This window comes from Thunnus albacares, chromosome 20, assembly GCF_914725855.1.
Source record: "Thunnus albacares chromosome 20, fThuAlb1.1, whole genome shotgun sequence".
NCBI classification, from domain to species: domain Eukaryota; kingdom Metazoa; phylum Chordata; class Actinopteri; order Scombriformes; family Scombridae; genus Thunnus; species Thunnus albacares.
This window is the reverse complement of record NC_058125.1, coordinates 26,252,189-26,264,317: the sequence shown is the minus strand read 5'-3', so window position 1 is coordinate 26,264,317 and position 12,129 is coordinate 26,252,189. Positions and strand designations below refer to the sequence as shown.

At 38.0% G+C, this 12,129-nt stretch overlaps 1 protein-coding gene across 2 annotated transcripts; it reads right to left on the bottom strand.

Moving 5' to 3' along the window:
* Positions 1 to 4,085: 4,085 nt before the first annotated feature.
* Positions 4,086 to 9,345, bottom strand: LOC122970878 (hydroxycarboxylic acid receptor 2-like). Of its 2 annotated transcripts, XM_044337223.1 has the most exons (3): positions 8,137 to 9,345; positions 6,764 to 7,441; positions 4,086 to 5,383 (listed from the first exon to the last, which is right to left on the bottom strand). In XM_044337223.1, exons 2-3 carry the CDS (start codon positions 7,187 to 7,189, stop codon positions 4,691 to 4,693), a joined length of 1,119 nt encoding a protein of 372 aa, XP_044193158.1. In that variant the 5' UTR covers positions 7,190 to 7,441; positions 8,137 to 9,345; the 3' UTR covers positions 4,086 to 4,690. The 2 variants fall into 2 exon arrangements, with proteins under 2 accessions (XP_044193158.1, XP_044193159.1); XM_044337224.1 differs by lacking the exon at positions 8,137 to 9,345 and having other exon boundaries at positions 6,764 to 8,117.
* Between the last annotated feature and the right edge of the window lie 2,784 nt (positions 9,346 to 12,129).

Here is a 12,129-nt window from a genome sequence, read left to right as displayed (position 1 = left end):
TAAAATGTAAAATATCAGCAAAGGTCACTGCTAACTTAAACCAACAGGATATTTAGGTCAATAAATGAAAAATATCAATGATGTTAGTATGTCTCATGTCACTCCACTTTTCATGACTCTCCACTGGCTCCTTGTTGCTCCTCGTATTAAGTTCAAGTCACTAAAGCTCCAACTAGCACAACACCCACCTACCTGAGCTCCTTCAGCTTAATGCACCTTCTCGTTCATACGATCAAGTGACGACTAGTCCTACTGTCACTGCGAGGGAGAAAATCTCAATCCAAACTCTTCTCCTGATTGGTCTGTTGGTGGTGAAACAAGGTGCCGAACTCCATTATGTCAGCAGGCAGATTTCCCCTTTGTCCTAAAAAACCAAGACAAAGACCTCTTCCAAGATTATTCACTTAATATGCTCTTTCTCCGTCTCTCCATCCTTCTCAGGATCTCTCTCATAAAAAAAAAATTCTGCTTGTGTAGAGGCTTCTCCTTGATAAACTGTAGTTTGGAGTGTACCTCATTTGTACATCATCATTGGACAAAAGCATCTGCCAAATGAATAAACATCAATGTTAGCTGTTAACTTTGGTCGATGTACAGGCTAACATTATAGTACCGTGTTAGTAACGTTAGCTGATAGAAGCCAGCATATCGGTTAGATGCTACCTTTATCCATTATAAAAGCTAATGTTAAGGTAAAATGAACAAGTGTCGTAATATTACTCATTTACTTTGTCTAATTAAAGAGGTACTGCACACTAAAACGTTTTTTGAGCAGTAAACTAAATTATATGACTGTACTGTAATGAAACACACTAATGTTGGTGTTATTATTGGCACTGATACCAAATTGATAAAAATCGGCACTTCATGGGTTGAAAATGGCTCAACCTGTCATCTGCTGTTTAAAATAATATCCCCCTTTCCTAACCTCTCCCCCTCTCAGCCGCTTGCCCACTTTTTAGTATTTTTCAAAATTATGCAATCAGGCTCAGACCTGGGGGTGAAGTTACACTTTAAGGCTTGAAAAGTTGTAAAAACTTCAAGAAAGATTGCTGGTAATCATAGTCATCATACAAGTCAACGTAAAGCCACTGTTGCTCAAACTAAAGTGACCACCGTCACAGAGAATAAGTGTTTAGTTAGCTTTGTTTAGTTAGCGTTTGTTCACTGTGGCAATGTTAGTATACCCTAATAGTACAGCAATGCTACCTGCTAACTTTAGTCATCATAAAGGCTAACATTCAGCTAAAATGTAAAATATCAGTAATGTTGGCTGCTAACTTTTGTCCTAATACATGGTTAAATACCTGTAATGTTACGTGCTATAGACAGGTTTCACATTGTCACAATGTCATAATAGTTTATATAATAATGATAATAATAATAATAACAACTTCATTTGTATAACACTTTTCATACAAGAAATGCAGCTCAAAGTGTTTTACAACAAAAAAAAATTACATGCACCAAATGCTTCACATGAAAAAAGACCAATCAAAGTGACCAATGAAAAGAGCGGACTGTCTATTCCATCCTCGCTTCCAAAGTCTCATAAGTCAATTTGACAAGTGAGCGAGTACTGAGCAGTTGCGAGCACATAGGGAGAGACAAGCTCAGGATCGTCACTGTGTACATGGAGCAGAAATGTTCTGGCTTTAAGTGGGGGCACTCTACTGAGACTGCATTCCTATCGGTTATGGAATCACTGCACTCAGTTGGAGCTGCTGGTCAGTCCTCAGCAATTTTGCTGCTAGATGTGTCAGCTGCCTTTGATATAGTTCACCACCAAATCCTTCTCTCCACACTCACTGAGCTTGGTGTCTCAGGATCTGCCCTCCGCTGGTTCATGTCCTACCTCTCAGGGAGATATTTTAGAGTATCTTGGAGGGGAGAAGTGTCCAAAAGGCACGGCTTATCTACAGGGGTTCCTCAAGGGTCAGTGCTTGGCCCCCTTCTTTTCTCAATATACACCACCTCTCTTGACACAATCATCTGCTCCCATGGTTTCTCATACTGTTGCTATGCTAACAATACCCAGCTCTTCCTGTCGTTCCTGCCAGAAAACCACAGTCTCAGCTTGGATCTTGTCATGCCTTGTCGATATATCGGCATGGATGAAAGAATGCCACCCTCAACTCAGAGAATACAATTTTGATTTTAGGAGAAATGCTATTCTGGATATCTAAAATGTAATAACAGATAGAGTGTGGTTCCATTAAATGTTGAAACAGCTTGCCACATAACATCTGCTGTTATCAGGCTTTAACCATTGAGGGTTTCCTGTTTCAACATGTTGCCTCAAACTTCGGATGAAAACATGCAACAGGATGTTGCTTCACATCATGTCAAGCCATAGAAACAGAAATGATGAACAGAAATGTTCCACCACTTGTGGCCAAAACACCATGACATGAGGCTCCCTCCAAGCCTGAACTGGTCATCTTTTCCTTCCCAAAACATTCCTTTGTAGCTAACACCCACAGCTACATCTTCACTTTTGCCAGCACTCAACTCCACCTCCCAGTAACAGCGCACAGTGAGCTCCTCCCTGCACATAACCTGATGATAGTAATCGAATCTCTGTGGGAGACCAGGATACGACTGCTTTGCTCCATGTCGCCTTCTTGTTGTCCTCACACAGAGTGAGTTAGTTGTTTGCTGTGTCTGGATCCAGTGTGAGATCACAGGTGTCTGATGGAGAGAGCAAGACATGACCATGATTACAAGTCATTTTCTGATTTATAATGGCTGCTGTGAGGAAACATAATCTGCTATTGTTCTTCAGAACTTTGGCAACATCATGGACTGCTTTGGCTTCTTCTCTCATTTTGGTTATCACCTCATCTGAGTAGTACCACTGCTCCTGTGTTGGTGGAGTGATACCCTTAGCAACTTGTGATTTAAATGAATCCAAGTAGTCGGCCATTGCCTGAAGGTAGTGGTCAGTAGTTTCCAGAGAGTTGAAAACAAAGCATGTATGCTATACTTTTGGTTTTATATGTAAATAAATAAAAATAAATAACCCAAAACAATAAATAAAGATTTATCTGGGATCACTTTATCTCTCAGACAATCGTACAACACTCCTAAGGTGAAAGGTCGACCCAGAGCAGCCATTACATCTGTGGACAGAAGGTTAAATGTGATAAACAAATTAAATTATCAATGTACTGACAGTGTGCTCTAGTGTATTTTGGCAGCAGTCCTCTCTAAACTTTGTTAAGTTTACTGTTTAACACCATTGTGACATTGTACAGGGACTGTGGCTGTACCATTCAAATTGCATCTATGTGTATCATTACATCTTACTTTATCATAAAAAAACAAAAACAAAATAAGAACTGCTATACACATTTTTTTTACAAGAAGCTTACAATAAGAACTGTGACAGTATGGAATTTTGACTTTAAAGCATATCAGCCTAACCATCAACTCAATTTTTATTACTTAACACCACACAAGCATTCACAATTGCAGATAACTTTGTCTCCTATATGCTCATTCTGTAATAATAGATTTTTATAAACATACAGTATATGTACAGTATACGATGTGGGAGTGTCCTGATGCCTCAGATGGCTGTCTTCTTATCTTATCATCCTGACGTACTGTTGTTAAATAATGACTCATCACTTAAGTGCCTCATACCTAAGAAGTGAGTTTGATAATCAGGTACTCTATTTTCCTTTTTGTTGCATTCACTGTGTTTTTTCTATTAGTGTGACAGAAAGTTGTGTTGACTGAAATGATTACTGTGAATATATGAATAAATACGAGGAAATGCTGATGAAAGGCTGATGTCCATATTATCTATGATCTCTTGCTGTCACTCACTAACAACTTTACTGCCAAGGTCTACGAACATTAACATCTTATCAAACTAGTTCAACATGTGACCAGTTATTGTTATTATCAATTTATTCAATCAATTTATTTATTATTTGATTTTTTTCTTGATTGCTGTAATCAGTTTGTTTATAAGCCCTTTTTTTCTTAGAGCACAAGGTGACTTCTTCAAGTGTCTTTGTTTGTCTGATCAACAGTCTAAAAGCCAAATAAATTCAGTTTATTATCATGTATGACACATTTGACAAGCTGCAATCAGCAATTTTGTAATTTTTGCTAATTTTCTAGCAATTTACTAATAGTTGCAGCTCTACCAGAAACTAAACCTGGGGCAGAAAAATCACAGATCAGTTGATGTAGTTCTATAATCTGTCCACTAGATGGTGCACGTTATCCATCATCATCTATTGTGAAGTAATGAGCACAGGAACGTTTACAACTGAGATGTATTAAAACAGACATTCAGGCTGGTCAGTGATAAATGCTGCCAGTTTTTGGTTTAGAGATTTTCTGTATATAGCCTCATTTTACTTCTGTAACTCTGCAGGACTCACAGCTCAAACCAACAGACCTTTCTAGTTCCAGTAGAGAGTCTAAACAGACATCTGTAATTTGTTCAACCATAGGAGATTGAAGTATATTTACATGCATCACTGAGTTTGGATTTAATAAATTATGATAATTGAGAATCTAATGTGTTTACAAAGTTCACAGACATACACCAAAGCTTTAATAGCATAAAAAAATTAATAAAACACACAAAACAAGCAGACCATTCAGTGCAAAATACTACATAAAGGATTTTTGCGGCATTGTCCAGTCATTGTTACTGAAGAAAAGCTATTTACATGGCTTCACTCCCTCTGTCAGCCCTAATGGACTTCAGTTCCTGCTGGGTGGTCGACTGACTTTCAGTTGAGGATGCAGTCTTCTCGGCATCGCCTGCATCCTGACCACAGCGCAGGAAGTGGGGAAGCGAGTTGCAGAGCGCCTTCCTGAACATTGAGCTGGAGAAGACGTACACGATGGGGTCCAGAGCCGAGTTCAGGAAGTTCAACCCCAAAGACACGATGGTGAGCTGGGTGAACGTATAGAAGGTGGCACAGTCCCACGGGCGGTACGAGCGGTTGACCCACAACCCGATGGTCGTCACCGTGGTGGGTAAGAAGCACACCATGAACACGGCGACGATGGCGGTACACACTCGCATGGCCTTGCGCACCTTGTCAGGTTTTCCCATCTGCCGCTCCCTCAGGAAGCTGGAAATCCGGATGGAGCAGAACAGCAGCATGGCCATCGGGATGATAAACTCCAGCACTGTCAGGATGCGGTGCATGGCGACCAGGATGATGATGGCGCGAGATGCCTCTTTGTAAGAAGTGAAGAAGAAGCACTGGGTCCTGTTGCCGCTGCCCTTGATGTGGTTATAAGCCAGCATGGGAACCCGAGGACTGATGACCAACAGCCAGACAAACAGTGACACGTACGCAGCCTGTCTCTTTCTCATACGGTTGAACCGGTGGTGAGGATGGACCACCTGGAACAAGAGGACAGTGATGATCATTTTGTGTCAATTAGAGCAAAAATGTGTCCAAAAAACTGACGTTATATTGTCATTTCCTCGTGGCCAATGTGAATTTATGGAGTCACAGTCTAAATTAGCAATTACAGATATCCCAAGCCAATCCTAAGAATCAGTTGCTGGGTGATCCAGGCATATTTTAAAGGATTAAAATAAAGTCAATCAAATGTCGATCCTATCTTTACTGTGTTTGGTTCACCTCAGCCTGCTGGTGTTGCTTTCACTCTAGTCTCCTTTACAACAGCTATTAGCAGTTCCTGTTTGCAATGTAGCCAATGATGTACAGACAACTATCACTGGATTACTTTGATACTGAAGAAAACATTAAAATGTGATGATTCTCAGGCAAGTTCTGCCACAACTTGATGTCTTGCGGCAGTTGAGGCGCACTGGATGAAAAATATCTTTAGTCTTGTTTTTCTTTGACTTTGCCGCCTCAACATTTGCTTGGTGTTCTTTCTGAATTCACAGTAAGGACAGATGATGTACAGTCTGTAGAGGACATGTGTGATGTGTGGGCTATATAAATAAAAATGTACTTGACTTGTGTGATCACATGAGATAAACTCATCACTTGCTGGTGCATTCAGTTTTTCATGTTTGTTTTTAAACAATGCCTCAAAACTACTGGAAATGCAATCGATCAACATTGTTGATGGTTTTGATATTACATTGTAATATAGATGACCTTGTGGTGGAAAATCTTCAGATGAGCCAATAAACCTTCAGATCTCCCAAAACATTTAAAACTCAAAAAACTCAATTAAATTCAGACTCAAAGAAATACATCAAGTGTAATACAGATCAAACCGAGGCTTCAATCCCAGGATGAAAAACTTACTGCAAAATCACAAAACATTATCTTATGTAGCTTTCATAACCTTTCGAGGCTCCACCTTGCTCTTAACCGAATTCAGAACTTTTCTACCATTTTTTCTGAGTTAATGACATCATTTAGTGACCTTAACACCTTGGCAATGATCCAAGTATGATTCATCTCGGAAACAATGGTGTCTCAAAAAAATAATGGGGCCTGTGGCCTTTAATCAAACATCATAAGCAAATAATCAAATATAATGAGCACTGACCTTTCCTTGATTCTGTAATAATTAACCCACCTGTGTACTGTCTCTGTAATGACTGTATACTGTCTCTTATAATTAACCCTCCTGTGTACTGTCTCATGCGCTGACACTGCCATGACCATTTGCACAGGGGAAATTATTCTTCCACAACCTAGTTAAGTGTAAGAAAAATATTAACAGCATAACCATAAACCAGATCGAGTTTATCAGAGTGTGGACAATAATACAATGTGTATACTACTTTTCTCACCTTAAAGTAGCGGTAAATTGCCACCACGGTCATGAGTGCGATGCTGGCTGAGCGGTTGGAAAACATCAGGAAGAGGTTGATCCTGCACAAGCCATCACCAAACACCCAGTGGCCCCTGAGCAAGGCATCGATCCTGAGAGGAAGACTCACAAGAGCCAGGAAGTCGGCGATAACCAGGTTGAAGAGGAACAGGTTGTTGGGGTTCCAGGCCTTCAGTTTAAAGCAAAAGATCCACAGAGCAACTATGTTTCCCAGCAGACCCAGTATGACGTCGATGGTGAGGATTGGGGGCAGGATCACACCCTCCAGTTGAATACCGACTGGTGGGCAGCCGCCGCCGCCGCCGCCGCTGCCTCCACCACCAGGGATCGGAGTTGTGAAGTTTAACATGGTCATGGTGAAGCTTTCGTTGTACTCTGATGTCATTTTGACAAACTATATCTTAAAATTGTGTTATTAACTTTAGTCCAACCAAAATAGCCAAATGAAGTTGGTGGAAAATTTTGGAAAGACAATCTATAAAGAGGTTATTTTTAGGCACTTCTGTTAAACACAGTTGCGGGTTTGGTGGTTGAATAAGTATGAGAGCTGTATGACCACACCAAGTAACCTTTTGAGATTCAGGAAATTTCCCACTTCCCCTTTTCAAACCTCTTCCTTATTTATTTAGAATGAAATCTATGTAAAAGAGAAAAAACAGAGAGAACGTTTGAGTTCCACCTTTCCACAGGTCAGATAAAAAGACACTCTGTAGAAAATATGTGTCAGTGTTGTGACACAAGAGCATAATGCTAAAGTATCTGAAGAGCATTTTAAATAATAATAAAAATATTTTACCAAAACATTAAATGGCAAACTGGATAAAAAAAAGTCTTAATAAAAGTTGTTTATTACAACATATTACACACCATTACACATATGGTATATTTATAATTTAAAGTTTTAAAGATATTCTACAATTAGACATTTTGTAATTCAAAATCCAAATTAAAAAATATAACTGTAAATATATAAGAACATATTCTATCACAAATAAATTTGAAAATGTCATACAGCAGTCTAAATCTAGTCTGCTCTACTATTTTTCCAAAGTCAACAACATTAGAAAACAGTGCAAATTTTTACAGTGAAAATAGTCACCAACTGAAGTAATGCTGTGAAAATAAGCTTTTCATCATATGTACTTTGACACGTTGCACAAAAAGTTTCCTATTTAAAAAAAAAGTAATTTATCATTGCTCATATAACAAGGTTAAATATAATTATATAGAAAAAACGGATTATAGATAAATGTAATCCAATATAAATAAAACTATATGTAAGTTTACAAATTTAACAGTTTACAGTTTACAATTTTAATATACAGAACTCACCAGTCAGCTGTGTGTCATCCATAACACATTGGAGGAAGAAATAAAGTGATGTATGACCTTTGTCAGTGTATTTATGTCTCTCACAAGAGGATGTTCCTGTGTTGTTGACTTTCCTCACGCCTGCACGTCAAGCAGTTACAACACTAGTCATTACTCAATGAAAAACATTATGACATGTAAGACCATAAACCCTGGGTGAAGTCCATTTCTCAAGACATTTGAACGAGGGTGAAGTGCCACTTTTAGAAGTCATCGAGCACAACTAAGGTGGCTGACGTCATATACATGCAGATATACCAATAATAAGTTTATCTTTAGACTCACAATTGAGTCATACTTGAGTCAGATTCATTTATAAAATGAAACATTTCCTGAACAGTATTAGCAAGTAATACCAGCTTTGAGAATAATTAAGAAATTGGCTATTATAAAGGCAAAGGTAAAGAGAAAGTGATTAAATGCCTATAAAGTTAGCTGCATCATAAAAGCTAACATTTAGCTAAACTGTAAAATATCTGTAACATTAGCTGCTAACATCCATCATAAAAGCTAACATTCAGCTAAACTGTAAAATATCTGTAACATTAGCTGCTAACATCCATCATAAAAGCTAACATTCAGCTAAACTGTAAAATATCTGTAACATTAGCTGCTAACATCCATCATACAGGCTAACATTCAGCTAAACTGTAAAATATCTGTAACATTAGCTGCTAACATCCATCATAAAGGCTAACATTCAGCTAAACTGTAAAATATCTGTAACATTAGCTGCTAACATCCATCATAAAGGCTAACATTCAGCTAAACTGTAAAATATCTGTAACATTAGCTGCTAACATCCATCATAAAGGCTAACATTCAGCTAAACTGTAAAATATCTGTAACATTAGCTCCTAACTTTAGCCACATTATAGACCACTGTTCATCTAAAATGTAAAATATCAGCAATGCTAACTCAAACCGGATAACAGGATAACTAAACAGGATAACATTTAGGTCAAATGAAAAATGTCTGGTCTTCAACTAGCCAAAAACAGCTTGTCGCTCCACTTTTCATGCCTCTCTACTGGCTCCTTGTTGCTGCTCGCATTAAATTCAAGTCACTAAAGCTCCACTAGCGCCAGTCCCGGCGCCAGGGGAAAGTAACTGGCCAGGCATTTGGTTTTTATGGGCGGCCCGGGCCGCATCCCCCTCCCCCTGTACTATCATGACTCAACTACCGTCCACCCGTCCAACCTGCAGAAACATCAGCCACGCTTAATTACATACAATAATGCATGAACAATCACTTATGACTGCAGTTTAATTTTTTAATTTTATAACAGAAACTACGTCGCCAAAAGGTACAGAAAGTTTGATTTCAGAAAAATAAGAGAGGAAATGTGAATTCTTCTTGTTGGCAACACTAATAAATAACTAATTTATTACATAATGTAATACAAAAAGGACCAGACGAATTACTGGGTTGAACATATGATAATTTAAGACTTTTAGGACACCTACATGTTCTGTTTGTGTTTTCAACAGCTGCTGTCACCACGACGACCACGACACGTTCAGCTGAAAGTCACCAGAAAACAGGGTCAGTGGGTAAAGCGAAACAGGTGTTCCAGTTTAACCAGTGACTGTGTTAACTGGCAACTTTCAGCTCGTGGTTGCTCATAGTGACGGCAGCTGGCTCCTAAAAGCCTAATCGATTTTAGTTAAATCTGTCAATCAGTCAATATTTTTATAATCTATGCCAACCATTTATGTAAGTTAAACTGTGCTCAGCAAAAAGCATTCACCTCGTAACATCTTTTATAACGTGGGAAACAAAACGTGGCCTATAAATTGGCAGTGCAGCTGTAATCTATCCTGTGATTTTACAGTCTCTTTACAGTTTTCAACAGCTGCCGTCACCACGACAACCACGACACATTTCCCTGAAAGCCACTAGTTAACACAGTCAGTGGTTAAAACAAAACACCGGTCGGTATGCTAACCTCAGCTAGCCGCTTTAACTTCCCGCTCCGGTGTCACACGCCGACAAGAACTCTGAATAACAGTAACTTCTGCAAACTGAAGCTCAGTGGGTTAAACAAGCTTCTTAGAAATATAAAGAGATGACAGAAACATTAAAAAAGAGTGAAAGTAAAAGTGTAAAGGTGACTATCATTGATTTAAATTACTAACATAAATAATATTGTTACTTAAAAAAACATGCAAGTGTGAACAAATCATTAAAATGATGTGAATAATGGGATTATTTTCAGTATTTTGAAATCAATAAAACAAGTATTAAAATTTCATTTTGATGTGAACTAGCCAAAAAAAAATAATTTCAAATCAGAGAAACAATTCAACAATCAGACCAAAAAATGTCATTTAAACCAACAACCAGAAACAAAAATGAATGGCCACAATTAATCACATCACCAGGGATGCTTAGCCTACACTAGCTAAGAAATCAAGCTAGCTAGCTGGTGCCACAGCAAGCTAATATTGCTAGCTATAACGTTATTATCATAACATAAAGTCAGCCAGTTAGCCTTTTAGACTGATAATTTCTCACCTTTGGTTAGCTGTTGTGTTATTGCGTTAGATGATGGCGTACATACTTTCTCAGAAATCTAACGTTAGCAAGGCTACGTTACCCAGAATCATTGATGCCTGTTGTGGTGGGCTTCTTACCCCATACTGGGGGGTTTGTCCCTGAAAAATCCTACTCTTACACTTTCACATAATACAAAAAAGTATTTATTTTTTGTTACAATGAATGGATCAACCTATACATGATTCACATATTAACAGTAAAAAAAAAGTTTTTATATGTATATCCTTATAAAAACACAGAGACTTACTCTGTACTGTCAAAATAATACATCAACTTACCTCAAAACCACATCTTTTGATTTCCTCCCACCAGTAAAATGATTTTGATGCTATTCAAAGATTAGTAAGGCCACTACCTTCAGGTTTGATTGTAGATCCTTATCTTATCCAAGGTGAAAAGCAAACCAGCCACACTCATATTGTTCAGTGTTCACTTAAAGATGATACCAATCTTCTTCAGTTTCATTATCATGGAACATGTTTTTCATATTTCCAGACAGCCAGGTAAAGGTTCATATAAAACCATGTGTTTTTCAGCTTGTGTGTTACTGTGTGGTTTCCTGTTTCTTTCCCTCTTGCCCTCATCTTTGACATCGTTGGGGCACTTCAGCAAAAACTCTGGTTGACACAAAGATTTTGAAATTGGTTTCCATTTTGGGGACAAATGTACAAACGATTGAGGAAGTTTTGAAATCGCAGGATTACCGCTGTTGCTGTTGTGTGCGATGAATCAGCATATTGTCATTTTCCAAAAGCTGATGTTTTTTTTCTATTTTTGTAGATACTGAAGTACAACTAAATTACAACAATCTACCACGATATACTGTAACTCCTTATGATTTCGTTTTCAAAAGAAACTGATTTCTTCCATTTTTAATTTCTATTGATATCCATTTTTGATTTTGCATGTCAAATTACTTTTGTACTGTACGATGTAAGAATTGTATTGCACTGAATATAATTTATATTTCGTGTGACGCTGCTTGGTGTTCTGTGAATTTCCTACAACTGGGTGGATCTTTTGTTTTGAAATATTCTTCCGACTGAACATATTCAACTAGAGCAAGACAGGAAACATTGCACTGATACTTATGACAACATAAACATCTACCTAACTTCATCCTCGAGGGTTTTTATTTTTAAGTGAATTCTGCTTTTGCGAGTTGTTGTGGTGTTTTGGTTGGTTTTTAGGCTTGTGCTTGTGTGTATTTATGATATCTTAATCTAGTTGTGTGTATATCGTACATTTGAGCACTCTGGTTACAGGCAATATATTATAGCGTTGTAATTTTGATCTTTTTCAATATATCTCTTTACTTATCTGTACCCAGTTCCTATCTATCACTCTTAGTCCCTCCAGGAAATCACGATCGTGCAATCGCAAAAATTAATGCA

What these genes read in the sequence shown, in the direction of transcription:
- LOC122970878 (XM_044337223.1), bottom strand. Translation starts at nt 7,189, where the DNA reads ATGACATCAGAGTACAACGAAAGCTTCACCATGACCATGTTAAACTTC. An exon ending in CAATTTACCGCTACTTTAAG is followed by an intron (nt 5,384 to 6,763) that starts GTGAGAAAAGTA and finishes CTCTTGTTCCAG; the next exon opens with GTGGTCCATCCTCACCACCG.